A 27,569-nucleotide genomic window follows, 5' to 3' on the forward strand; every position below is an offset into this window, starting at 1 on the left:
GCGAGAAGAAAGGTCGTCTTTATAGTAAGGAGGCGGAGGGAAACCGTGGCCAAGGGCTCGAACGGTGGTCCCGTTAGCACATTAAGCACCAGGTCCAAGTTCCATGAAGGTGGAAGCGGTTTCCGAGGGGGGTATAGGTTTACCAACCCTTTGAGGAACCTGGTAACCATGGGATGGGCGAACACCGTGTGCCCTTCCTCCTCGTGTCTGAATGCCGAAATGGCGGCAAGGTGGACCTTTAACGAGGATAGTGAGAGTCCTCCTCTCTTGAGGTCCAGTAAATACTCTAATATCACAGGTATAGGCACCGAAAGGGGGGCTAGCCGTTTGGTAGAACACCATGCCGTGAAGCGAGTCCATTTCTGCTTGTAGGTCTTCCTGGTGGAAGTCCTCCTGCTACTTTCCAGGACTTGCTGCACTTCCTCCGTACATGTGCTCTCTAGGGAGCTGAGCCATGGATTAACCACGCTTGTAGTCGCAGGCCTTGGGGGTGCGGATGCACTATGGACCCCTGGGCTTGCGTGAGCAGATCCGGCGCCACCGGAAGGGGCATCGGTGGACGGTCCGACATGCGCAGCAGTAGGGGGAACCATTGCTGTCGATCCCACGTTGGGACTATCAGGATCATTTGGGATCCTTCCCTCCTGGCTTTCTGCAAGACTTTGTGGATCAGCACTGTGGGAGGAAAAGCGTAAAGCAGGGGGCCCCTCCACGAGACTGCGAACGTGTCCCCCAGGAACCCCCGTCCCAGTCCTGCCCTGGAGCAGAATCGTGGGCACTTCTTGTTGTGTTGAGTGGCAAAACAGGTCTATCTGGGGAAAACCCCATGCGTGGAAAATCGGTCGTAGCAGATCGGGACGGATCTGCCACTCGTGCGTGAGTGCAAAACGCCTGCTCAGCTGGTCTGCCTTCACATTGTGAGGCCCTGGTAAGTACGAGGCTTTCAAGATTATATTGTTGGCGATGCACCAGTTCCATAACCGGACTGCTTCCGCACATAAGGCACGGGACCGAGCTCCTCCTTGCCGATTTACATAAAACATGGGGGAGGTATTGTCTGTACTGATCCCGACAACTTTGCCTTGTATATGGTCTCGAAAGCGTCTGCAGGCGTTGAACACTGCTCTGAGCTCCAGTATATTTATGTGCAGTGACTGCTCCGTGGAGGACCACAGCCCTTGAGTCACCTCTTCGCCCATGTGTGCTCCCCACCCTATGAGGGAGGCATCTGTAGTAAGAAAAACCAATATTTGTGGTTGGTGGAAGGGTACCCCTGTTAGCAAGTTCTTGGGGTTTACCCACCATTGCAGGGATTTGTGCACCTCTGCTGTGGGCGACACCACCCTGCGAACGGTGTGTGCTGCCGGTTTGTATACGCTCGCCAGCCAGTGCTGCATGCTGCGCATGTGTAACCTGGCGTTCTGTACTACGAACGTCGCCGCTGCCATGTGGCCCAGCAGCTGTAAGCACGTCAGGACTGGCACCGTAGGGCTGAAGGTGATGACCTGCACGAGGGAGCCGATGGCCCAAAAGCGAATCTCTGGTAGATACACTCTCGCTTTGATTTTGCCAGATTGATAACCAGGCCGAGCGAAGAGAACGTGCCTGCTGTGACGCGTATCATGCGTACCACCTCCTCCTTCGAGGCCCCTTTGAGTAGGCAGTCGTCCAGATACGGGAATATAAATACCCCGTCTGTGCAGGTAGACTGACACCACTGACAAGGTCTTGGTGAAGACTCTGGGGGCCGAGGAGAGGCCAAACGGTAGGACCTTGTATTGAAAATGTTCTTTGCCTACCATGAACCGGAGGAATCACCGGTGAGCCAGATGGATAGTTATGTGAAAATACACGTCTTTTAAATCGAGGGCTGCGAACCAATCTCCATCGTCCAGTACCGTAAGGATGGAGGCGATTGTGATCATCCGAAAGCGTTGCTTGCGCAGGTACCGGTTGAGGCCTCGAAGATCTAAGATGGGCCTTCAGCCTCCTGTCTTTTTCTCCGTGAGGAAGTACCTCGAGTAGAACCCTTTTCCTTGCAGTTGCTCCGGCACTCTTTCCACTGCCCCTATGAGCATGAGATGGTCTACCTCCTGCTTGAGCCTCGCTACGTGGGAGGCCTCCTGGAGGTGGGGCCTGGGTGGAGGTCATGGCGGTGGGAGCGACTGGAAGGGAATGGCGTACCCCGTGGCTATGATCTCCAGCACCCATTTGTCTGTGGTGATCCTTTGCCACTGGTCATAGAATGGTCGGAGGCGATGGTGGAATAGCCGCTTCGGATGACCTTGTGCAATTGTAGTGATGGCGCAGCCCTGGATCTGTGTGTCAAACTTGTGGCCTTTGGCCCTGCCCCGAGGACGCACGGCTCTGTTGGGAACGTCGCCTGGGAGTTCTGTACTGCTGGTGCTGTTGATGTCGCCCTTGCTCGTAACCCCTGTGGTACTGGGGACGCTGTTGCTGGTACTGGTACTGTCTTTGTTGAGGGTAGTACTTTTTCTTTCTGTATGGAGGGGTGTAAATCCCCAGGGTCCTAAGTGTGGCTCTTGAATCTTTACTGGAATGAAGGACCGAGTCAGTTGATTCAGCAAACAGCTTCTGCAAGTCGAAGGGAAGATCGACTATCTTTGCCTGCAGATCCCTCGGTATACCCGAAGTCTGGAGCCAGGACTCCCTTCGCATCACCACTGCCGTAGCTGTGGAGCGTGCTGCTGTGTCCGCAACATCCAGGGCGATCTGAACTCCCGTCCTCAAGGCTGCGTAGCCTTCTTGCACGATGGCCTTGAGCACCGGTTTCTTGTCCTCTGGAAGCGAGTCCATGAGGGAGGTTAACCTAGAGTAGTTGTCGAAATTATGGTTTGCTAGATGCGCTGCGTAATTTGCCATTCGCAACAGTAGAGTGGAGGAGGAGTAGACGTTTCTGCCGAACAGCTCTAGCTTCTTGGCATCTTTGTCTGTTCCCCCTGTCTTGAATTGAGATGTCTTTGATCTTTGTTGCGACGACTCCACCACCAAGGAATTTGGTTGTGGGTGGCTGAACAGGAACTCCATGCCCTTCGCCGGCACGAAGTATTTCTTATCCGCTCTCTTGTGGACAGGTGGAATAGTCGCAGTGGTCTGCCATATCATAGTGGCGGACTCCAAGATTGCTTCATCAAGCGGTATTGCTATTTTGGAGGAGGTCGGAGGTCTCAGATTTTTGAGGAGGTTATGGTGTTTCTCTTGCACCTCTGCTGTCTGGATGCCTTGCGTGAAGGCCACCCTCTTAAACAGCTCTTGAAACTGTTTGAGATCGTCCGGAGGACGGATGTCCCCCAGGGCCGTAGCCTCGTCCGGGGAGGAGAGCGAGGAACCACTAGGATACGCCTCTCTGGACCCTTCCGGTTCCTGTTGGCGATGGTACATCCTCTCGCTGGAAGTTTGCAAGGGAAAATCTCGGGGTTCCATAACCAGTTCCCCCAAGATACTTGAGTCTCTGTCCCCGTTCGCGATTGCCCTCGGGGATACGGGACCGTCTGTGGGGATCTTTCCCTGGTAGATTGCCAGTGGTGTCTATGCCCCGCGTGATAGGGGCGACCATGGCAGCATGGGCACTGTTCTTGGGAAGGTGACCTAGACCACTCCCTTGGTGCATACCCTCTACGTCTGGGGGAGCGAGATCGTCGAGAACTCTGGGACTCTGGAGAAAGCGATTTGTGATAGTATTCCAGCGGCTCAAACCCCAGGAAGGGTGAAGGTGGTCCCAGCCAGGGCGAGGGTGGTTGTAAGAATGGAGACGGGGGCTCCGGGTAGGCTAGGGGGGACCCCTGCCTTCTGGTTGGAGTCTGCAGCATAAGCGGAGGGCTGAGAGAGAGCAACTCTGCAGCCCTGTCTGGAGAGGGGCTGCGGTGCCTTGTTTTGTGTGCAGCCTTCCCCCTCCCTTGAGGAGGTAGCTCCGCCCCCTGACGTGTAGGGGATCTCGGCCTCGTCTGCGCCGTGCTAGGCACGCTCATGGGCGGTGCCGCACGGGCAGTGTCCTCCGGTGCCTGCAGGCTGCGTGCCTGCGCGCTCTGCACCGCCGGTTCCCTGGGGGTCGGTGCCGCTGGTACCGGCGCTTGTTTAGCTGCCGCCCTGCCTGCGGTGCGCGGCGGCTGTTTGATTATCGGAGGCTGAGCCGCCTCCACGTGGCTCTCCGTGCTGCCGCCGATCAGCTGTTGCTGCAGCTGGGGGCTGTGCGTTCCTCCTGTCCCGCTGGCTCTTGCTGCCGGCAGGGATCGGGCTGGGGAGGCTTTCCTCCGTTTTTGCGCTGATGGGGTGAGGGAGGCGGCTTTCCTTTTATGGGCCCCGGAGGGTCCCCCTTGCTGCGGCCGCTCCGGCACGTCTGGCTGGAGGGCCTTGTCGAAGAGCAGCATTTTAAGCCGCATCTCCCTGTCCTTCCTTGCTCTGGCTGTTAATTTTGCACAGAAGGAGCATTTCTGCATGACATGGGATTGCCCCAGGCACCTTATGCAGAGACTGTGCCCATCAGATGCTGGCATTGCCTCTCGGCAGGACTCACATTTCTTGAATCCTAAGGAGGACATTGTTGGTAAGTCTTTCAGTTGTTAATGGGTACTTAGCACCTTCTCTGTGCTGTTTTTCCCCCTCTCTGATAGCCTGCCCGGCAGGAGGGCTAATGGCCTTAGGCTTCTGGCCTCCGGTGCTCCGCTTGATATTAGGACTGGACTGAATTCCGTCCCACTTGTTGTTTCTTTTTTTTTTTTTTGAAAATAACTGGCTAACTTAACAGTAGCCTAAGAACTTGAAAACTTTAAAGAAAAAACAGTTAAAACCATTGTATACGCTAACTTGGCCGTAGCCTAGTCAGATTCCGTCTGCAGCCGACGGCGGTTAAGAGGAACTGGCGGGGACCGGATCGCACACGTGGCCAGGAGCGCGCAAGGGAGCGGCGCACACCGGCGCATGCGCGGTCCGGCAGAAACTGCTTGGAAGATCCGATCTGCGGCTCCGGGCGAGCCTGACACCTATTGTGGAGCACCCACGGGGACACTCGAAGAAGGAGGAAGGGGTTATGTTCCTGAAGCAATATAAAATGACAAAAAAAATCCATGTTGCTCAAATTGTTAGAAATTGCAATAAAACATGTCAAATACCAACCTGGATTACACCACTACTGTGTTGTTTGCTTATTTTACCTTAGTTGTAAAAGAATTCATGTCACTGCCTCAGAGGAAACGCATTTTAGATAATACTCAGCATCCGTCTGACAAAGAATCTCAAAGTACATTCCCAAGATAGGAAAGGGCCGAATGTTCACTGAAGAAAGTTCACCACAGTAATTATCCAATCAAAATACAGTACAAATTAAACCCAATACAAATTCCACAACATGGCTAAAACACTCTTGAAACATTCAACAAGATTCCTATTATAAGACATGCAAACAGTAGCTCAGGAAAGTCATAGTGTTACCCTACCCACTCCACTGACATCTGGAGCAACGTCACAACAGCCGTAAGATATATCCTGCAGGGAAATACAGGATAGTGAATAAACCGGCTTTAAACAAAGTCAGCTACTACATGTAATATTACTAACCCATTTAATCCCCTTGCTTATTGTAGATGGCTAGCGATGAGAACACAGGACCGAGTCTCAACTCCCCCATTGCAGTCTCAGATACAACATTTAGTATTAAAAACTTGAGAAAAAGTCCTTTCACCTCTGTGCTCAGTACATTAACCTACAAAACAGCTGTAATATGCACACAGCTTATCTGTCTATACAATATTGAATTCAAGTGAAAGTTACTGTAAGCAGAAAGCATTCTTTGGGGGGAAGGGAAGCTCAGTGGCTGGAGCGTTGGCCTTGCAAATGCCAGGTTGCGAGTTGAAGCCTTGAGAAGGCCTTCCAAGGGCCTGGGGCAGGTTAGATTGGCTGGTGATAGCTCCTCCTGTGAGTCCAGGGGTCTGGACTCAATGACCCCTCAAGGTCCCTTCCAGCTCTATGACATATGTGTAATGTTCATGTTTCAAATCTTTACAGCTTCTCAATAATACTGCTGCTATTAATGCAGTCCATTCATATAATTAGGAGTTTCTAGGAGACAAGCTTCCATATTGCAGGATACTTGTCTACATGCCATTTACTTCTACAGAATTTCATAGTAAATAGTCTCATACTCCAAAAAGAACTCCAAAGACAACATGTTTGCAAAACTTTATGCAGGAAACCTGCCGCAAGTGGTTGGAAATACAACTACAAGATTTCTCTCCACTCACACAGAGTTAATTATAATCATATCAGACCCTAATGGTAATACCTTTTGATATTAAGGGACTTGCTGCAAACCTGAAGCACTTGTGAAGCTAAAGGCTTGACTACACAGAAATTTACTGCCAGAACTATACTTGTATAATTACAGCAATATAACTGCATGGGCTCTCTTATTCTAGAGCAAGGAGTTACGGCAGCATAATTATATCACTATGGTTCTGCCAGAAAACTTTCCTTTGTACTGGTATAATTATACTGATGTAATTCCCTGTGTGGATTAGATACTTGTTCCAGATTAAAAGCGCCCACAAAATTACACTGCTCAGTATACCAGTATAGTTCAACCAGTAAATTTCCCACATCAGCAAATTCTAAAATCAAATAATTCAAAGGTAAAACAAAATCATAAAACTATGATCACTCTTTCCAAACAGCAATCCTGATGCTACCCAGCTGATGACAGTAGTGCTTGTGATGGTCAACAACAAAAAAGAGCCACATTCAGATTGAGTTTGGCCCACCTGTGGACTAATACAGTAAATCTTATGAATGCTACTTCAAAAGTTCAAGAAACACTGGATTTCCAAGTTTGTAAAATGTTTGGAAAAAAAAAATGAAACTGTGTGTCATACCCAGAGTGGGTTTCCTCTGACCTGCTTCCTACCATGAGGGAGGCATCATAGCAGCACCAGTTCAGCTGCCAAGCCATAACTGAAATCATCCTGATGTAAATATAATTAACAAATCAGCTTATCTATTTAAATACTGAAAATTAATCCAGAAGCTTAATATCTTCAGATAAAAGCAATTCAGACCTACATGTTCAGCTTGTTTTCTTTTAATGAACATATTACATCACTAACTAAAAAGGAAAGCAAGACAATTGCAAAACGCTAACACAGTCAATTCTCCTCTAACCACATTAGCCAAGAAAGACGCCCATCTTTTCCCTGCACAGGCAGCGGAAGGACACCAAATACAGGCGATACCTCTCTGGTCAGGCACCCTTGGGACATCAGTGATATCAAACAAAGGATTTTGCTGGACCAGCGGTGGTGAATGTCTCCCAGGCCCCTAGGTACCTCCACTATCCTTTTGCAGTGGGCTCTCCATCCCGAGCCCCCTGCGGAGCTGCCCTGGCACTCCAGGGCTGCTGGGGGACACCGCCTCCAGACTTGGCCTGCTGCCCATTGAAGGGAGGCCAGCTTCAGTTGCCCTCCTGCCCCAGCCCTCTAGTCCAGGACCATCCCTCTGGAGGAGAGATCTTGCCAGATGAGGGAATGCCACTTTTCAGAGGTGCAACCTGTACACAGATGCAACAGACTGCATGCCAATTTAGGACATTACTGAAAGCTAAGAGTACTTTCAGAATAGTATTTTTGAAAGAGGATCAGATAGTATCTTTCAAGCCAATATCACTGGGGCTCTCAATCTTTTTGTCACTGAGATCCCCTTTGAAAATATTCTAGATAGTGACAACTGCACCCCTCTATCTCCATGCTGCTGCTTGTGGCAGCACAGCCTTCAGAGGTGGGAATCAGGCCAGCAGCCACCATTCTCATAACCTCCGACAACAGTCTTGCAACCCCCTTTTGGGTTGGAACCCCCAGTTTAAGAAATCCTGCTGCAACACCAATTGATTTTTGTATATTTCTGCTAGTGACACTGTGAAGCATGCGGGAGCACCATTGTGACTGGGATTGCCCTAATAGGTTGATATTACGAACACAGGGGGTAAGGTAGGTTTTTCCTGATTGTAGAGAGTCAATGTAAACATAACTTCTCACATGATGTACTGCTATGATTGGAAAAAAGTACTTGCTATTTTACCGTTTCTATTATGAAAGAGACCTTGACAGTGTTAAAATGAAAAAAGACAGAAGTTTGAGAAGCGGGGAGCACAGAACAGATGTACATGTGGTTCACCAGTTTAGTACATTTTTTCTTATTTTGTAGCGGTTTCTTTGGTGTGCACTGTGCAGGAGCCAGTGTTGGCAGAAAGCTTAGAATCAATTTGCTATTGAAAGTATCTGCGTTGCACTGAACAAATACAGCATTGAAGCAGAATTATCAGCTGAACTCTTCATCTCTAGCTCAATAGCTGGAATATGACCTACTTCTGCAGTGGGCAAGTTACTGCTTCAGTGCTTTGTGTGATATCAGTGGTATCAGTCCAGTTCTCAGAAAAACACTACATCTGATAAAATTTCAACCTCCAAAGACTTGCCAACAGCCTTAATTGGGCATTCCTTTATCCTTATAGCTGGTAAGTTTTAGTCAGCTTGATGGCGACCCTGGGGGAAATTCAGTGCATCTTTTCAGTGAGACAGAGATGACAAATGATGTCAGTTTGACAACTCTGAAGTGAAGTCATCTACGCTCATTTAGACTATTTCCAAAAGTATTTCTCCCTTCCTACTCTGGAAAATGCTTTTGCTGACAGTTTCTAGAGTTGTATATCTGGGGAATGGTGGTAGGGCATCCTGAGTGGAAGGCCTTCGTATCTGAAATTTGCTGCTGCCAGTAGTTCAAGATATCCTAAATTTAGTGAGCTTCACGCCATTCATCAATTTATTCCAGCTTTTGCCTAAATGGGTTTAAACTGTGATTAAGGTTTTCCAAAGGTTTGGGGAGTTTAACAAAACTAAGTATTAATGTACACGTGAATTCTATAAACTAAACAAGCACAATATAAAATATTCTTATGTGACATGCTTGACCAAACAATGTTTGTAAGCTTGAGGTTAATTGACCAAGTAGTTTTGAATATATACACATTTGAATGCATTAATTCTCAGCAAATTTTAATGTTTGTTCAAATACTTCCTTTAAAAGAAATGACCTAATCTACACAAGAATCCACAGGACTAACAGAGTATACGTGCAGGTTTTAGTTAATTTTGGCTATTAGTTCAGCAACAGAACTAAAGCACCACTATATCAAACCTATGCTTCCACCTAAATTTTCTAATTCTTTACCATATAAAGATAAATAATTGAAAAACATTGGAAAAACTTTTACTAGAAGAGTCTTCAGCTCCAACGTCAACCCCCGGACAGAGTTCTATTTCTGGAACAGCCACCCCCGCATGAACCCTTTCTGATCCTCTCTCATTTTCAACGTGGGTCCACTTACAATACTGATTGGAAGGAGCTGTCAACCCCACTTCCACTATTGAATACAAAGACTTCTCCTTACCAACACTACTCTCCTATCAAGATATTCCCTTATCACTTTCATTATCATGCTTCGCCAGAGACACAGTAAAGCGATACTACATCACGAGACTTAGCAATGAAAGTGTGCCCAAAGGCAAAAATCACCTCCAAGATAAAAAACAAACATATGCCGGCTTCCTTTCATTCTATGGGGAGAGGAACGTAAGTCCATCCCTTTCCCTTGCCACACAAGTGTATGAGGTTTACTGGATTCTATGTCCATAACAGAGTTACAGTGGTCTCTGGATTGTCTTACAGCTGAACAGGGTAGGGAGAATGGCGTGCCAGACTGTACATGAAAGGTAAATGAGCAATTTAGTTAGATCCACAAGAGAATTAGGCTAAATGTCTGACCAATGTGTAGGACTAGGCAAGTTGTCCATAGCTCAGTAAGCAATATTTTACTTGTATAAACTCTCTCTGCAACTATTCTACAGATTCTCAGAATATAGATGGGAATAGTGCCCCAAATAAGAAGTGCAGGTTATCAGGGTAAAGTAATATCTGAATTATAAGAGAAAGGTTAGGGATACAAGGGTAGACTTACGGTTAGTATAGGAACCTTAAGTGAATTTCCTAAAATTACTAGCCATTAGTTGTATAAATAAACAAACAGCTCTTTAACACTTAAAAATATGCTCAGCCTTGTCACTGTTTCAGGGAAGACTACTGGAACAATATTTTGTTAAATTTCTTCTCTACTGCCATCACCACCCAAAACTCTAAGTCTTTAAATGGAAGATGCTGTTGACTAAGACAACTTCGATTCCTTGCCTCCAGCTGCTGGCAATGCAATGTCTAAGGCAGTAGTTTAAGAATCCACTTGTGGCTCTGGTGCTACCACCGCCGCCACCACTTGCAACCCTGGAGGCTGATGCCGCTTAATGTCCACCATTAAAACAGAATTTAATTTTCTTGTTTAAGTGGTGGCAGCCTCCGGAGCTGCAAGGGGAGTCAGCAGCAGCAGGGAGCGCCAGAAGAGGAAGCTGGCACGACTCCCCTTCTGGAGCCATGCTGAAAAGCAGGAGATAGCGGGAGGGTAGGAGGCAGCAATGGAAGAGCAGAGCAAGAATTTGGCTCTCCCAGCAGTGAGCTGCCCACCAGCCATTGCCAGGAGCTACAGGCGGGCGCCCCCATACCATGCCAGAAAGACGGTGGCGGGGGAGGTGGGGAGAATGCAGTCAGCTCACCCCCAGCCATGGCCAGCGCCACTTCCTCCACTCCCAGCCGGTGGAAGAGCCTCATCCTCCTCCAGCTGCTACCCTGCTCCTGCCCACCTGGCAGCTGCAGCCTACACTGGGTGCTGTGCTCAGCGACGGCAGCTGGGGGAGAGTGGGTGGCTTCGTTCCAGCTGCTTCCATCAGCTGTTTGCTTCCCCCCTCCCCTGTTGCTGCTGCGCACCATTGCCTGGATTGCACCATCTGTCTGTGCTGGGTGGGGGAGGAAGCGTGGGCACTGGCTCCAGGCTGCCTCCTTGTACCTCAGCAGCCAGGGGAGGTGGGCAGTGTGCAGAGTATCTGAGGCAGGTAAATCCTGGGGCTGGAGGTGTGTTTGGAGCTGAAGGGGTTAAACCTGGGGACTGGGGTAAAGCTTGGGGATGGGGGCCAGTGTTGAGGTGGGTAAAGCCTGGAAATGGGGTAACAACTTTCTAACTGTTACAAACATTGTGTGCACTGTTCTTAAAATAGGGATGAGAAAAAGTATAGTTTGGCTATTTACTAAGGACTGTCTTCGTATTCACGTGCATTGCGACTCTTGCATTTGGAAAAATGGCTCTTCTCGCTATTTTGGTTGCAGACTCCTGGTCTAAGGTAACAACTGCACTAATTTTTAACATGTTCTGAGCAATGTAAATGAGTTATTGAGAGACTTTAAAGACATTTATTTAAAAATATAACAAGCAGATCCATGTTCAAACCTAATAAAATCTATTTTTCTCATATGTCACTTCAAGTGTCTGATGGCCAAACTGTTTAAAGAACACTTGCTTTGGTTTTGAAAATGATTTAAAATACAGAGCATACCAGATGCAAAGTTACTTTCACTTGGGAAAATCAATTTATTCAACTCCGAGAACTGCTCTATCAACCTAAAGAAAAAAAATTTCATAACACAGAAGACCAATTAGACAAAAGTCTTCTCCAATCTATCAGCCTGCTGATAGCCTTCTTCCAAACATTTTGGAACAAGACTAAAATTCTACTTGCTCTCAATAAAAAAAATTGGTTTTGACAAGGTGAAACTGATTTGTGACATTTCCCATCATTGTAATAAGGAGAGTAGATTTCTGCATCATAGATGTTCTACATTCTATGACAATTTTGCAAGGCTCCTTTGAAACCAAGTCAGGAAGACACTAGACCAGGGTGGGAATAAGCAGCACACGGGCGACATGCAATTCACCAGGATTAGCCACAAGTGAGCTGCCAGATGCTTCATTTATCTGAGCGTCTACAGGTGCTCACAGCTCCCGCTGGCCACAGTTCCAATGGGAGCTGCAGGAAGTAATGGCTCAGCCATGTGCTGCTTATTGCAGACCCCTGCACTAGATATTAGCATCCTAAAGAAAAACTATGCTATACGGCCTCTGACAGAAAATGGAAAAACACACCAACATCAATATTTTCTCATTTCCAATGTCCACATTCAGAGAAACACCAGTTTCGAATCCGGAGTGCGATTTAGATATTCACATGTCATTTACAGGAATATGAAATTTAAACTCTTTTCTAGCACCAAGATCGTGCTTATTACATTAGAAAAGTTACCGAATTAGCAATATTTTTACTATCTGGCAAATTGCTGTGTATGACATAAAAAGTTCAGCAATTAAAACTGATGTTTCAGCCAAGTTTTCATGGCATTTCTAACCTGTCTATAAGCAATATTTAAGTGATCCCATGTTAGAAGTCAGAACTGAGCAAAGACCTTAAACTTCACGAAATTCAGGCTTGTTGAAATAATCAAATCAGTTTCACATATGAACTTATTTAGTCAGCCTGGAAGTGGCTATATTGCATTTTGAAAGTAAATCTAGAAACTGTTAAGGCAGAGCTGGTTTTAAAAGCCTTAAGTTTGGACTGTCACAAACAAGCATTTTAAGATATTCAGCATAAATGGATGGCTGGATTCTACTTAATACTACGCTCTCCATGCATATAACAAAGTATGTAGTGTTATTGTGCTGGACCCAAACAGCAAAGAGTAACTATCACTCGCATCAAAAGGTGAACTAGATTCTCCTCCAGCCTCACAACTAAATTGTGTTTCCGCCGTGTTTCTTATGTATGACTGTTAGAGGTCTTCTGAAGACTATGAATCTGGTTTGTAAATTCTGATCACAATATAAAAAGACTAACTGGTTACACTTAAAGTGTCTTCCAACAAAGTACTGTGTGTGTGTTGAAAGTAGCCGCTCTAGTAGAGCGGACTACATTTCAACAATTTGATGGACACTGTCTCCGTTTGAGTCTAAGATTAATCATTTCATTAGCCAGCACTCCAAAAACACATTTGTCCAGACCAAGGAACAAACTCTCCCCAGCAAATGCCTTCACCTTCTGCCAATTAAGTTTTCATTTGAGAGAGAGATTCTAGCCTCTGTTTGCTCTTGAAGGATTAAACTGATGCTGTGCTGTCCCAAATCTGCAGAAGAGCCCTGATGCCTTTTTTGTTGCTCTCATTCAATACCAGCTTGTGAAATCTGTAAGGGAGCATGCCTTTTCAGATGTGTGTGGGCATTAGTGAAACAAGAACCTGGTCCCTTTGATTGCTCATGGCTTTCCAAAGCTACAGCCCAAAAGTACAGGCAGGCATTGCAACTATCCAATGCCGAGAGGGACTTGACACTGAAAGCTCAGTGAATAGCAGAAAACCTTTTTGAAACAAAAAAGCTGGGAGAAGGGTAAAGCAACAGACTCAGTACCCGAAGACTGGGTAAGGCAAGTAATACTTGGACACTCCAGTTTGCCTACAAGAGGAATGTGGAAAAAAACAGCAATTGTGAAGCAAGCTCTACAACAGCTTTTCTGAAGTCTTCCCCAAACGTTGACGCTATTCTAGAACAGAAGTGATTTTATTCCAGACTTGCACCAAACTGGACATCCACTTACTTCATGAATACCAACCGACAACATTCTGAGTGGATCTGGTCAAAACAGGGATATCATTTACCAAATTTTGAATATTTACCACAAGCTCCAACTCTCATTGACCAACATACAAAAAAATTTAAGACATCAAAGTCTAAACCAGTATCTACTATAACAGTTCATTTAACAAGGGTTGAGTGAGATTTTAGCAGCAGGCAGAAAGGCAGCACACCATTTTTCCTCATTACTCAATACCTCTGTGTGTGCTAGTCTAACATCTCCAGTTCTTCCATTAAAACAAAACACACAAAAAAGCCCTAATTTTGATAATCACTAAGCCATTATTTGGCAATAAAACATATAACCATATGAATCATGATTACTGAAACCTGATAAACCAGGTATCTTTACATTCAGCTAAATGTTCATATATATATATAAATTTGAAAACAAAACCATCAACTTATTATCAGACTGTCATCCCTACAGACACATTTTCATACAGGGCTCAAAATGTCTCATTGCTACAAGTTGTATCATAGTACTTATTTGCTGTTACAGGTCAATAAAAGAAAGACTTCAGTCAACAGTTGTGATTAAATCCAAACATTTAGAAGTAAATTAAAGCTAAACAATAGTATGGAACACAGCCAGGACTGGTGACTGTAAACAAACTTTATGGGATGATGGGAAACTTGGCCACACCGTGGTAAGGGAACATCTGGCTACCTAAAAACATGTCTGACTACACATGTTGCTGGACAAGAGAGGTTCAACCTGTACAACTTTACTATTTTGATCTCATACACCCCTGTGAGTCTGTCCCACGAAAACTCATCAACTGAATAAATCATTTTGTTAGTCTTTAAAGTGCTACATTTCTGCTGCTTTGTTTTCTTGGAGTACAGACTAACACGACTACCTTTCTGACCCTAATTCTGGTTATTTCACAGTCTCTCTCAAAATGTTCCAAACAAGCAAACTCACATTTGGTCTTTGTCTTCAGTGCCCTGACTAGCTACCCTGCATAAACAGTGGATTCTGCAAAACAGCTAGCAGTTACCTCAAAACACATCAGCAAGTACTTAAAGACCCCATCTTTGAGGATCTACACAGTAAGATTTATAAACTTCTTTCATAATAGATTGAAATTTTTAGATTGAAGAGCTTCATCAAAACTTGAACTGAACATACATTTGCATCGCTGAAATTCAGACAAACCATCACTTGCAATTCCCGTTGTCTGAAACCTCAAATTCCTTAAGCTTTTTATTCCTGTGATGCTATGACCTGTCCCAGACTGTAAATCAACTACACCAGAATTGAATAAATCTTGAATAAATCAGGTATGTATCAATCTTTGCTCAAGCACAGAGATGTCATAAGCAAGCAATAAATTTAGTTTTTGTATTCATATGAGACACTTGCACCTGTGCAAATGCCCATCGTACCTTTCACAAGTGGATGCAAATATGATTTATACAAGACTAATGCCACTTTTGGCATACAAGTTATTGGCTGCTACAAAAACTTCCTAAAACTGAAATGTTTGAGGCTTGTGTAATCCAAGTGGTAAACTGCTGCATGTATGTTGTATGGTTATGCCTTAGCAACTTGTTCCTTAACAGTCTTCCATATGATACCTTTTACATGCACTTGTGGAAACAAGAAAGAGACAGCAAATCAGCATTAGCTACAGTTCAGTCAGTATGTAGTCTTCATATATGTTTAGAACCGTAGGACAAAGATTCCACCATCAGATTCATATCTCACTAAGTGTCCAGGCTGATGTTACAGATTGAGGAATACTGCGTCTTACCTCTAAATGCAACAGTCTAGCCAAGGTTTGAAGAAAAAAAACTCAGGAACTTTGTGAGAATAACGTTCTGTTCACAAGATGTGTGCACTCATACATCAGATGGAATATACTGAACAAGAGGAGACCCACCTTTGTCTACTTTATGAATTGTGCAGAATTTCACTGAGGAGGAATGTTTTATTAATGGCTTCCTACTTTTGGACTTAGCAAAGCACCTGAGCTACTGCACCCCACAATCACCCAAGCTGTCAACTTGAGATCCCATTGGGCAATCTCACCCAACCAAGACAGCATATCTACCAGACTGGGAAGCTGGACTTGTACATTTAACTATAGTTTCAGAAGATAGGAATATCAAAATCATCAAGCCCAAGTGAAGGTTTATAGCAGCAGTTTGGATAAGGATGTAATTAATATCTATTTGAACCATAACCCATTTGCAAAAAATGTAGGACTATTCATGGTGCTCTCAAAGGATCTGTCAATGCATCATCTAACATTTTTCCAGAAGAAGAGACACTGGAACAATGGTTGGCAACCTGCAGCCCACAAGGTTACATGCAGTCCATCAGGGTTCTGTATGTGGCCAAAATGATATTTTGTTTACCTTTGTCCATGTGCAAGGTTGCCAGATTCCGCTGATTACAATCTTTTTTTCGCTCCCCCCTTACTGGTACTACTAAAGTGACATGCACATGAAACAAAGGCACAAAGTGAGGTGCATGTTTATTGCAGACAACACTGGCACCATTCACCCCCTCTGCATCCAATCAAAGCATTGCTATGGTTCAATCAGCACACTCTGCAAATGCCAGGCATGCAAGTGCAGTTAGCAAAACTACCCTATCCCAGGAGACTATCTTGGTTATGACAATCCCGCAGCCCACTGAGATGGAGGAGAAATGCTGCATTCCAGCAGAATAACTTTCTGACACAGCTGGCTAAATCAAGCCCCATTCCTTGGCAATTACTGCAATTTATCTTTGTGATGTTCTCCATCAGGATTTGGACTACTTGTTAACTACCAATCACTACCTACCACTGTCTAAGCGTAAGTTTTATGCTCCAAAAAGGTTGAGGCGTGTGGTGTTTATTCTTTGATGTGAATCTAGAAGCTCAAAAATGGAAAGATCTCTCACTGGTCACTGCCAATGTGATCACATCTAGGAATAGGCAAGAATGAAAATAGTCTCGAGCCTCCTTAGGGACTCTATACTGCTTGTTCAATTACAAAAAGAACTAAACCTGGAGTTAGCAGAAGGTCCATCGCAGACTCCAAGGACCATTGTTCACTGAGGTGATAAAACTGCTTGCCCACAGAACATCAGAACCTACAGGCTCTCTTCAGGATAAATAAACCCTATGCCCAAGGGCATGGTACTACATCCCAAGATCTCTCAGTATGCTTTCATCCCACCAGGAAGCAAGGCAACCAATATATATGCTAAGCAGGAAAGATTATCAAAGATGAGGCATTTCTAACTGACCCTGTCACATTAAACTCATTCCCTTCTATTACTAACCTTCTCAGACTCAGATATTAGCTGTGAGGACACCAAGCTGGTTGCAGGACCAGGCGCAGAGATGCAAACTCAAAGAAATAATTCTTGTAGCCTCATACAGCAGAGACAGGAAACAAAGCCTGACAAGACGGCGACTGCAACCAGAGTAACTCCACTCTGCATAACAGTGAAAGTGAAATATTAGTGATAAGGCACTGAACAGACAGGAGTAGACTACCACAGCAGATGCAGGGAAGAAATGGAGTTATTGGTGAGTCCACGTAAATAACTACACAATGCGAACTATTAAAAAAAGTAGTCAGACTTTTAATGAAGAGTCTATAGTTTCATTATGGGGATTACACCGGTCATATGAACCCTCGTTACTGTTGACTTGGGAGCACCAGAATTACTCAATGGAATTCAAGGGTTATAATTCGGATAATCTTTCTATGCTTATGTAGAACATAACTATGTTCTACCAAAGTAAAGCTACATTTGCCTAAAATGTACCATTTCAAAAAGGCTCCAACTCATATAGGTTAGTTCTAGCCTCAAGTCAGCTATGAAAATATATTTCCTCACAGAAAAGTTGAAGAATGAGCTAACAGCTCAATTCTTGACTTCTGTAAAAGAAAAAAGTCATTTACAAGAGGTAAGTTAGTTCCAGTTTGTATTACGATTTTATTAAAGTACTGTTCCACTCAATGTAGGATTTAAAGTGACCTGATGTTTTAGCTTTATTCTCTCACTGATTCCTTAACGAGTTTACTCCATTTATAAATATTTATGGGTTTAGTTTTACATATTTTGTTAAAAAAAAAACTTAACAGTACTGCAAACTCATCTGAAACCCTGAAAGGCAAGCCAGGCTCTCGATAACTCACTGGTCATATGCAAGAAGAAAAGTTTATCTTCTATGACACCCCAAGAACCAAGATGGAGGCTGAGGTCAAGTGGGTAAGTTCACAGGCATAGCTGATAGGTGGGTGGGGGGGGGATATTACTGTGTTCTCATAAAGACACAGGTACCTTGCTTTAAATGAGGCAAATAATCATCATGAAGTCAATCAAACTACTCACAGCATGCAAAGCATATGATTGAGTCTTTAAAGATCAATGCTTACAAAATCATAGTATTGGACCTTGAGAGGTCATTTAGTCCAATCCTCTGCACACATGGCACGACTAAGTGTTAGGCAGTTTCTCTAACCTACTCTTAAAAATCTTGAATGATGGAGATTCTACAACCTCCCCTAGGGAATTTATTCCAATGCTTAACTATCCTGATAGTTACGAAGTTTTTCCTAATGTCCATCCTAAAACACTCTGGTTTAATTTAAGCCTATTACTTCTTGTCCTATCCTCCAAGGCTAACAAGAACAATTTGTCTCCTTCATCCTTGTAAAAACCTTCCACATACTTGAAAACTTATGCTCTATTTTCTCTTCTTCAGATTAAACAAAATCAATTTTTTCAATTTTCCCACGTCATGATTTGTAGACTTATTTGTTACTCACCTCTGAACTTGCCCTAATTTGTCCATATCCTTCCTGAAATGGACACAATAATGAGTGAGGCCTAATCCACATGGATAGAGGCAAATAATTACTTCTCATGTCTTGCTTACAAATCTCTTGCTAATACATCCCAGAAAAGTGTTTGCTTTTTTTGCAATACTATTACACCGTTGACTCCTATTTAACTTGTGATCCGCTATTATTCCCAGATGCCTTTCCGCAGTACTCTTTACTAGGCAATTAGTTCCCATTTTGTTTTGATTGCTCCTTCCTAAGCAGAGTACTTTTGGCCTCACTGAATTTTATCCTATTTTCCGCAAACCGATTCTCCAGTTCGTCCAGTGTGAATTTTAATCCAACTCTCCTAATCACCCACAACCTGTTGGGACTTGGCATCATCTGCAAATGTTATAAATGTACTTTCTATGCCAGTGATGGGAAGCCAAGAATAAAGAGTGGGTTCCATAAGTGGCCCTCCATCTCTGTGGGCTGCAACAGCCTGCTGTCCACTGGGGTTTAAACTGCAGCCCATGGACCACCTGCCTGTTCCCCCCTCCCACATGCACCTCTTGTGCTCTGACATCCTCCACTTCCTACTCCTCCCCCTCCCTCCCAGCACTTCTGGAGTGCCCCGAATCTCTTGACTTCTGCTCCTCCCCCTCCCTTCCAGAGCTGGATCAGATGCAAACAGCTGATTTGAGGTGTTCTAGCGATGGGAGGAAGGAGGAAGAGCAGGGACAGAGCACGCATCTGGCAATTTGTGGCACTCCAGAAGTGCTGGGAGGGAGGGGAAGCAGTAGGAAGTGCTGGCCTCTAGTGCCCCAGTGCACAAAGAGGCATATGGGAGTGGAAGCATTTCCTGTAAGCTGAGCACTTGGGCAGCCACTTAGAGCTTCAGGTGCCACCCAGCTGGTTGGCAGAACACCCACAGCTGATAGCATGTGTTTCTACTGGTGGTGTATAACCGCACATACCTTGGTGCATATAAAGTTTATTCAACCGTGAATGAAAAAATTAAAGGGAAAGCTAGGGCAGAAAGGAGTCCGTGGGCTGCAGTTGGAGCCTCATGGGTCACAGGTTGCCCACCATTGTTCTATGCCAGTATCTAAACCACAGATGAGGATGTTAAACAGAACTGACCCCTGAAAGAGTCCCTTCCAGCTTGACTGTAAATGACTGATAACTACTCTCTAGGAACTGTTTTCCACCCAGTTATGCATCCATTTATAGTAGCTCCATTTAGGTTGTATTTCCCTAGTTTATGAGCAGCTCATGCAAGACTATACAAAAAGGATGACTGAAGTTAAAACACAATTTCTACTGCCCCCATCCCTCTCTCTCATCTATAAGATGTGTTATCCTATCAGCTTATAAACTGGAAGGGCCTGATATTGGGTCAGTGAGACAGACGTGAAGCTCCACTCAATTTTGGGAAGGGGGAAAGGGTTGGATTTAGGGTTTTATTATTTTTTTTTTTTTTAAGTAGAGGCAGAAAAGTTTAACATTAAAATTTTCACTGCAGAGAAGAATATCTCTACTGAGTAAATAAATTTAAGTTCCTGTATCTGCTGTCCAAACTTAAACTAGCTGTCCTTCCTCTTCCCCAACCCCACTCCAAACACCACAAAACCATCATCTTTGAAAAAGGAATGCACCAGAGAGCTTTTAGGTACAAAGAGGAGACAGTGCACTCTCAAAATAGTTCTCCATGGCTTAGGAATTCCTGTTAGTGGTGTTTGTTTTCCTTTTAGGTCTCTCTCCCAGTTCTAGCAAGAGCTACCAGGAGATACAAGAGATACTCAAACATTAACAAGTCTGCTCCTGTAAGATTAATAACAAGCTTTGTGGTAGAAGTACCTGAGAATTATGAAGCACACAGAATGAGAGAGAGCATCACCAAAATTGCTTTGATCCGTAAGACATACTTTAGACACCATTTTCATCTGAGCAGGCAGATCTTGCAGCCTGGGATTCTGGGAAAACCATTTAATTTGATCTTCAAGAGAGGCTTCGTATGGTGATAACAGAAATTCAAACCCAAAAGAATCACCTATATACAAGTATAATGCACCTTACAAGTGACCTACAAAGATATTTAAAAATTGGGTTTTGCCCTTCTTATGATGTATGAAGGTGAGTGAAGGTGATTTTTTTCCTCTCCCCCTCATTTCCCCTGCACTTGGTTTTTGGTTTTTATTTTTTTTAACTTTGTGGAAATATAGGTTGAACCTCTCTAATCCAGAACACTTCTGGCAACATCCATAATCCGGCGTGATGTTAGTTTGACGGATGACAACTTGCCAAGTTTCCTGAGGTCCCATAAAGTTTGTCTACAGTCACCAGCCCTGGAATTCAGTGTTCTGTGCTGTTATTTAGACGTAAGTTACCCCTAAATGTCTTCTCAGAGCTCACTAAGCAGTGAAAATGTTGGTAATGTGCTAGACAACATTGAGCTTCTGTGGTCTGGCAAATTCTCTTCTCTGGCACTGGTCAGATCATGAGTGCCAGACAAAAGAGGTTCAACCTGTATCAAGATAAAAATTTCTAGAAAAATTTGACCAAGTGTCTCAGATGTTTATTTTGTCAACTCTTACATTTTGATTGAAATGAAACAATCTTCAACAAAAGTCTTCATCCTAGACTCACTTAGGATAGATTTATAAAAAGGTTGTGTGCAAGAGAGGGTTAAACCATTCTAGCTAGAAGTCCTTTCTCTTTTTACTAGTTCATCTTTCAATCTCCCTGGTTTCCTGCAAAGTCATCTGTCTAGCTCTCCAATCATTAGTCTTCCAGCACATTCAGCACACAAATTTCTAACCTAAAAACCAAGCAAAAAAACTGCACAAAAGCCCTTCAAGTCCTTATTTATACAACAAAGGAGCACTCTTCCCCCTTACACGTGTCCTCTTTGAGACATTTTTACAAAATCATCATCCTGTTCAGATATCCCTATGCACAATATCCTTACAACCAATTATTGCTTCCTCCGTCCACTCCAATTGTGAGTTTTTATGCTACAGAAGGAGGAAGCCATCTTCCCCTTTCCAAGGCACAGAACTAGTAGAATGGGCAGTAAGACACCAGAGTTCTATTCTCACCTCCACTACTGAATGACCTTGGGCCACAGTTATCCCAAATGATTTTTCTGCCTCCCAGTTTCTTCCTGATGGAATTTATAAAAATATAAATAGCTATATAGAAATATGTAGCGCTTTACATCAGCGGATAACACACGGGGTGTCCCTCATAAAGCTTTCAATCTAAGCAGGTCAAAAAAAGACGAGTTTTGGAGACAGAATGTGAAGAATATCGATGACAAGAAATTATGAAATAAATTATTTTAAATGAGTGTATAAGTTTTTGCCAAGACACAAATACTTTCATTTGTATTGCATTAATACCTAGATGCCTTGACGCCATTATAGTAGGCACTGTGCAAAGGAGGAGCAAAAAGAGATAAAGGTAATTTCTTCACTGCACGCTGGATTCACAAACAGTGATCAATCCAGCAGGGGTCAATTTACCATGTCTTGCATAGATGTAATAAAATGACTGCTGAACACTCCCCCATCGACTCTGGTACTACACCAAAAATGAGAAGAGAAAGTGGAGTCAGAGTGTCAGCTGTCAATGTACCACGGTAAGCATTACTTCAGCTACATGAATAACGCAGATGAAGTTGCATAACTTAGGTCAGCAGCCTGGGGTAATAATGGACATGGTTAAAGAGAGCAGTAAGGAGCACCAGGCGAACAGATGTAGATGATTACAGGAGATCTTCCAGATTATGAGGATCTTGAACTAGAAATGGTAAGATGCAGAATGCCATTGCAGAGATCTCAGGAAGTTTGTTGTGTTTCTGGTGGAGAAAGGGAGAATTGCTCAGAGCAGAGAGAAACTAATATAATTTTAATACCAACCATTCTAACAAACCTGGAAGAAGGTAGAAAAGTTCAGAAGCAAATAACGACCAGTACATTCATAAGAATTTAACTATGAGAATCAATAGGAAAGACTCATCTGGGAGCGATCAAGTATGAAAATCTGACAGCAGTGGCTGATGGAGAGGGTGGAGGAAAAAAAAAAAAAAAAAAAAATCAAATAAAGTACCTATAACAGGCCCAAGAGAAATGAAGGATGGTGATATTGTTGGTGAAGAAAAAGATGGTAGAAGAAAGAAAAGTTCAGTTTTGAAAAGAATAAGTGAAATATCATGAAGACAACCACGATGAACCAGAGGCAGCCAGGATCGCAAGACTGGCCAGAGAAAAAGGATTTGGGGATTGCCACTAGGAGGGAGGTAACAAATTACTGAAGTGTTTTAACATCCTTGGACAGAAGGGCTTTTGGAATTGCCAAGATATTAATTGCATCTCATCACCTCTTTCAAGGGCTCTGGCTTCAGTATCTGATTTTTTAAAAAATGGATACAAACCTCTTTTTAGCATACTTACTGATACTAGGCTTACCATTAGCTAGGCTTTTTGCTGACACAGCTATGAATCATATTAAATAGACATTTAGCTTATAACTGATCTTCTCAACTACAGGAAGATGGGAGTTGTAAATGCAAAAAATTAAGTTTGCTTCATGCCTATGTCCCAGTACACTCCACTGGGAAATACCTTACGTACTTTTGGGATGCCATATTCTGTGGAAAAACATCTCTCAAACCTCATATCTCCCTGTTCCAAAAACTGTATTAGCCACCAGAAAAGCATTGTGAACTACTGGTCCAGTGACCACAATTCGAGAAAGGTTGCCACACTGTCTTCCAAAGCAAAGAAATTCCAAGTGCTTTAGAGAATCACATTTTGCTTTACCTGGAGCACCCACTGAACACTGCACAGAGTAATTACAGTTTGCCTGATATTGATTTGAAAGTAAGGAAGAATGCAGGCAGGCAGAAGGTAATTGCACAGATTAGAATTTGGACACAACACCGCTATTTGCATACCTGGACTTGCATATAAGCTCTTATGTGATATTTAATAGTCTCAATCAAATGTTTTGGATTTGTTACCTGAAGAACTACTCTCCTGCCCACTCTGCCACACAGCCTCCCCCACTTCACTAATTTGCTCATCCAACCAGAAAGCCTTTCAACTCACTTCAACGCATCTCCCTTTCCGCCCAGGTCCACTTCCCATCGCCTTCCCCGCACGTGTCTCTCCTCCTTCCTCCTGCCCAGTACATCCTTCCATGGCCCTTACCGGCTTCTCCCCAGACACGTCTGCTGAGGTTGGCCCCTGACTCCTTCATCTAACCCTCGCTTTCCGCTCAGCCTTCTTCACTTTGCATTTACTGCCTTCCAACAGACTCCCCTCCACCCGATGTGCGGCTCCGTCCCCCAGCTCACTACCTGCCTTGCCCCACACAGCGCCCCCTTCTCGACGCTCTCACCCCGCTCCCAGCGCCCTGCCCTTTGCTCACCCTCGGTGAGGGGCACGCCGTCAGCCCCGGCTCTGCCCCCTTCACCTCACCTTCTATCGCCCGGGCCGCGCTGCCGGCCTGAGCCCTGCCTCACCCTTCCCCCTCACCGGAGATACTGCGCACACAGCAGGTTCATCCTCCGCCGCTCGCTGCTCGTCCCCGGCGCCCCCTCCGGGTCTCAGAGCCGGGGCCGCTCCACCGCCCAGGAGCCGCCGCCGCCTCCGGCCGCCGCCATCTTCCCGTGCTGGGCCCAGGCTCCTCCTGCCCGCCGGGTGTCCCAGCACTGGGTCTCCGGCCCGGGAGTGGGCGTACCGAGGGAGCTGTTCTCGCGAGACCCGCTCCGGGCCCGCGAGACCCTCGCTGTCTGCCTCAGCCGACCAAGCTCGAGGAGGAGCCGCCGCCGCCTCCGCGCGCCTGGTCAGGCAGCAGCCTCCGAGCTTCACAGCCAATGCGGTCCGCCTCCCCCACACTTCCGGGCTGGGGCCCGCCTCCCCAGTCACACTTCCGGCCGGTGCGACCGCCAAAGCCTTCCCCGGACGCTCGCCGCCGGCCTGTCCACCGGTTGCGGGGCTGCTGCTATAGCAACGCAGGGAGGGAGCGTTGGCGTACTATCACCATAGCAACCCCTTAGCGTGCCTCTCTTCCGGATTGGAATAGAGCCAACGAAAGTGGCCCCGCCCCTTTCCTCCGAACGCCGCGCCCTCCCCCCGCTATAGCTACCCGCGCACCAGCCGGCGAAAAGCGCACGGATCCCCCCACGTGCGCGGTGCCCATCAGCAGCTGGGGGGAGCGAGGATGAACCCAAATCCCCCATCCTCCCCCGGCAGCACACGTAGGAGGGAGCATGGCCCCCCCCGCCTCTGCCGCATCCGACATGGCAGCAGGCTGGGGGCGCTGTTGGGCTGGTCCCAGCAAGTGCCTGGTCGCCCTGGGGAAGTCCGAGGGTAGGGCCCCTTCCCGGCGGGAGCGGCAGCAGGCAGAGCGAGCCTCAGACGTTGCCGCCGGGAGGCAGTTTTGCTGTGTCACCGGTTTAGTCACGTCGGACTCCGGGAAGCCCCAAGCCGTGGCAGTGGAAATGAGAGCGGGCGGAGGGGGATGCTCAGCGCTTCATGTCAAAGGCCTTAATCACGAGGGGGAGCTAACCTGAAAATATTCACTGACGCAGTCTGGGCGAGTCTCACTCCAACTAATGAGGAAGGTTGCCTGTCACCGATCAGAAATCTTTACACCCCCCCCCCCAGCCATACTGCGTCCCTGCTTCCCTTTCCAAGATATTCACTGCATGGGGGCGTGATCCTGTCTCTTCTGTCTTAAGTGGTCTAGAAAGGGCCTCTCATTGAGGGCTAGAGCTATTCCATTTCCTTCCTTAAGTCAGCGGCTTGCTTTGTGCTTCCTCCTGTCATTTTCTGCTCTTTAGTAGAAGGGTGGGCTTGTTCTTACACTCTCCCCGCCTCCCCAGCCCCCAAGGGCTAGCTTTGTCTCCAGCTCTCTCATACATACTCACACTTTGCTGCTGGCTCTCTCTTCCTCTTTGCCAGCTGAGCGGGTGAGCTGGCTGTTTCCTTCTGTGGGAGGAAGTACAGTATGGTGTGATTAGGGCTTGATTTTTCGAGGATCAACATCCATAACAGCAACCAGCCTTCCAAGTGTTCAGTGCCCAGCACAGCGCTGCTCACTTTTTTGGTACTATCATGTGTGATATTTGGTGATTTTCCTAAAGCCTTGGGTCCTGGAGTTCTGTGATTGTGTGAGAATCTCTGTTGCTGGGTTTTGTTTTTCTTTTTAAGAGTGTTTCTTTGCACTCATGGTTGCAGAGAGAAACTTAAAAACAATAACCCAAAACCAGAACACAAAAAGACTCATAATTTTAAAGACAATCTCATGACTGGGACCCATTTTATGATTTTTGAATGCTTAGGCTGATTGGTCCTGTAATATGCACCTGGTATGCTGAGCTCTTTAGAAAATCTGACTACTTTATTTGTATGCCTGAATAGGAGCTGAACTGCTTTGCAAATCTGACCCTGAGGGCATGGTCCTGGACAGCAGTGGGGCTTGGCTTCTATACCCAGACCCCTCCCCCCAAAATTAAAATGGAGTTAAGATTAAAAGAATTCATTCATAATTTAAGGTTGAAAATGTGCAGCCGTAATCCCCTGTCCCTCACTTTCTCAATCTGGAAGTTGGGGGCAATGACACCTACTTGCCAGTCCCAGAGAGGTTTATGTTTCTGATGAATTTTGAGATTCCCGGTCATACGATGCCACAGACATTCAAAAACGTCTGTATTTTTTTTCCATCACCCATTGCTACTGTGGACCCATCTTCTTCCTCTACAGATCCTGAAATGGGCATCCTTTCCAAGGTTTTCCTTTCCACCCTGCCTGCTGGGGAGGATTCAGTTCTTCCAACTGGGTTGGAGAACAGCAGCTCAGCTTTGCCCTTCCCTGCTAGAAGGTATATTTATATCAGGCATTCGTTGGCTCAAGGACCAATTTAAATCTGTTGGCGAGGAAGCTTTTCTAACCAGACTGGCAGATGTGCACATGAAGAGAGTACTTGTGTCACCTAAACTTCATCCCACCAAAAACAGACTGTGTTGTGGCTTGTGAGTGCCTTTGTACTAAGAACTCTATGGAGATAGTAATTTAAGCCCTTTGGAGAATCAGATATCCACCCCCATATGTACTGTGGCCCTCCCTTGGGCACATCATAGATTCTCTCCAACTCTCTTTTTAGGGGAAAATTTCACACTCCCAATTCCCTTAACTTTCCCACAAACAAACATCTGTTCTGCATCCATTCCCTACCCAAACCACCGGCATAACTGAGGTGACAGTTGGGGAGGACAAAATCTCACTTCGTATCTTAGGTGCCAAAGCTAAGGATTCAGTCTATTATGCCTTTGCAGGGAGCCTCTGCTTTGTTTATAGTGGCCCTCTGCACTGACATTGCTGGAAATAATAGCAAAATACCTACAGCCAGTGTACAGTGAGTATCAAGGAGTTACAAACAGAAGCAGCTACAATTTCATCACCTTTTGCAGTGGTGGGTGGCTCAAGGGATTGGAAGTAGCTTCGGGAGCTGTTTGGATTTAGGGTACCAGTTCAAATCCAACGCTAGTGACTGAATGGTGATACCATCTGATGGCACGATGAGGGCTAGTGAAGGAGGATAGAGGGTCTTATTGCTTAAGCACAGGCCTAGCTACTGGGTTCTGCTGGCTCATTCATTGACCTTGTGGGACACTGTTAACCTATCTGTGCCTCAGTTTCTCCATCTGTGACATAAGGATATTAACTACAGCAGGATGAAAAATGAGGACCCAATGGAATTGACATTTTATGGGAAGGCATCAATTCCATTAAAACTTTTGAAACCAGTCAGGGATTCCTGGCTCCTTGGGCTGGTTAGCTCCTTGGTTCTCACTTGATGGGCTCTTCCATTCCCTGGAATCCCTGCCTCCCTGATTACCAACCTGGGGGTTAAGCAGCAGTCAGTCAGGAATTCACGACCTGAGACGACCAACCGTGTAGTGGGGGCACCGCTAGGAGAGACAGGCAGCCTGAAGAGTCTGGCAAATATTTGTAAACATTCCGAACAAGTTATTGCTTCATTTCTAGGAATGAAAATTGTGGAACTCCCAGTCCACCAGACAACATCAATATTTTGATTCCTTTTGTGGAGTTTAAGATTTTTCTTTTATTTTGGAATCTCCCACTGTATCAGAATT

General features: G+C 45.4%; 1 protein-coding gene across 2 annotated transcripts in view; it reads right to left on the reverse strand.

The window, feature by feature from the left end:
- The window catches only part of SMG7 (SMG7 nonsense mediated mRNA decay factor), a 110,824-nt gene extending 86,535 nt beyond the window's left edge, over nt 1–24,289 (reverse strand). For both annotated transcript variants that reach the window (XM_075002525.1, XM_075002526.1), the window contains exon 1: nt 23,944–24,289. In XM_075002525.1, the coding sequence (XP_074858626.1) occupies nt 23,944–23,972 (29 nt within the window). In that variant the 5' untranslated portion in view covers nt 23,973–24,289. The remainder of the gene's footprint in view (nt 1–23,943) is intronic.
- Nucleotides 24,290–27,569: the final 3,280 nt, after the last annotated feature.

This window comes from Carettochelys insculpta, chromosome 9 (genome assembly GCF_033958435.1).
Source record: "Carettochelys insculpta isolate YL-2023 chromosome 9, ASM3395843v1, whole genome shotgun sequence".
In the NCBI taxonomy this organism is placed as follows: Eukaryota; Metazoa; Chordata; order Testudines; family Carettochelyidae; genus Carettochelys; species Carettochelys insculpta.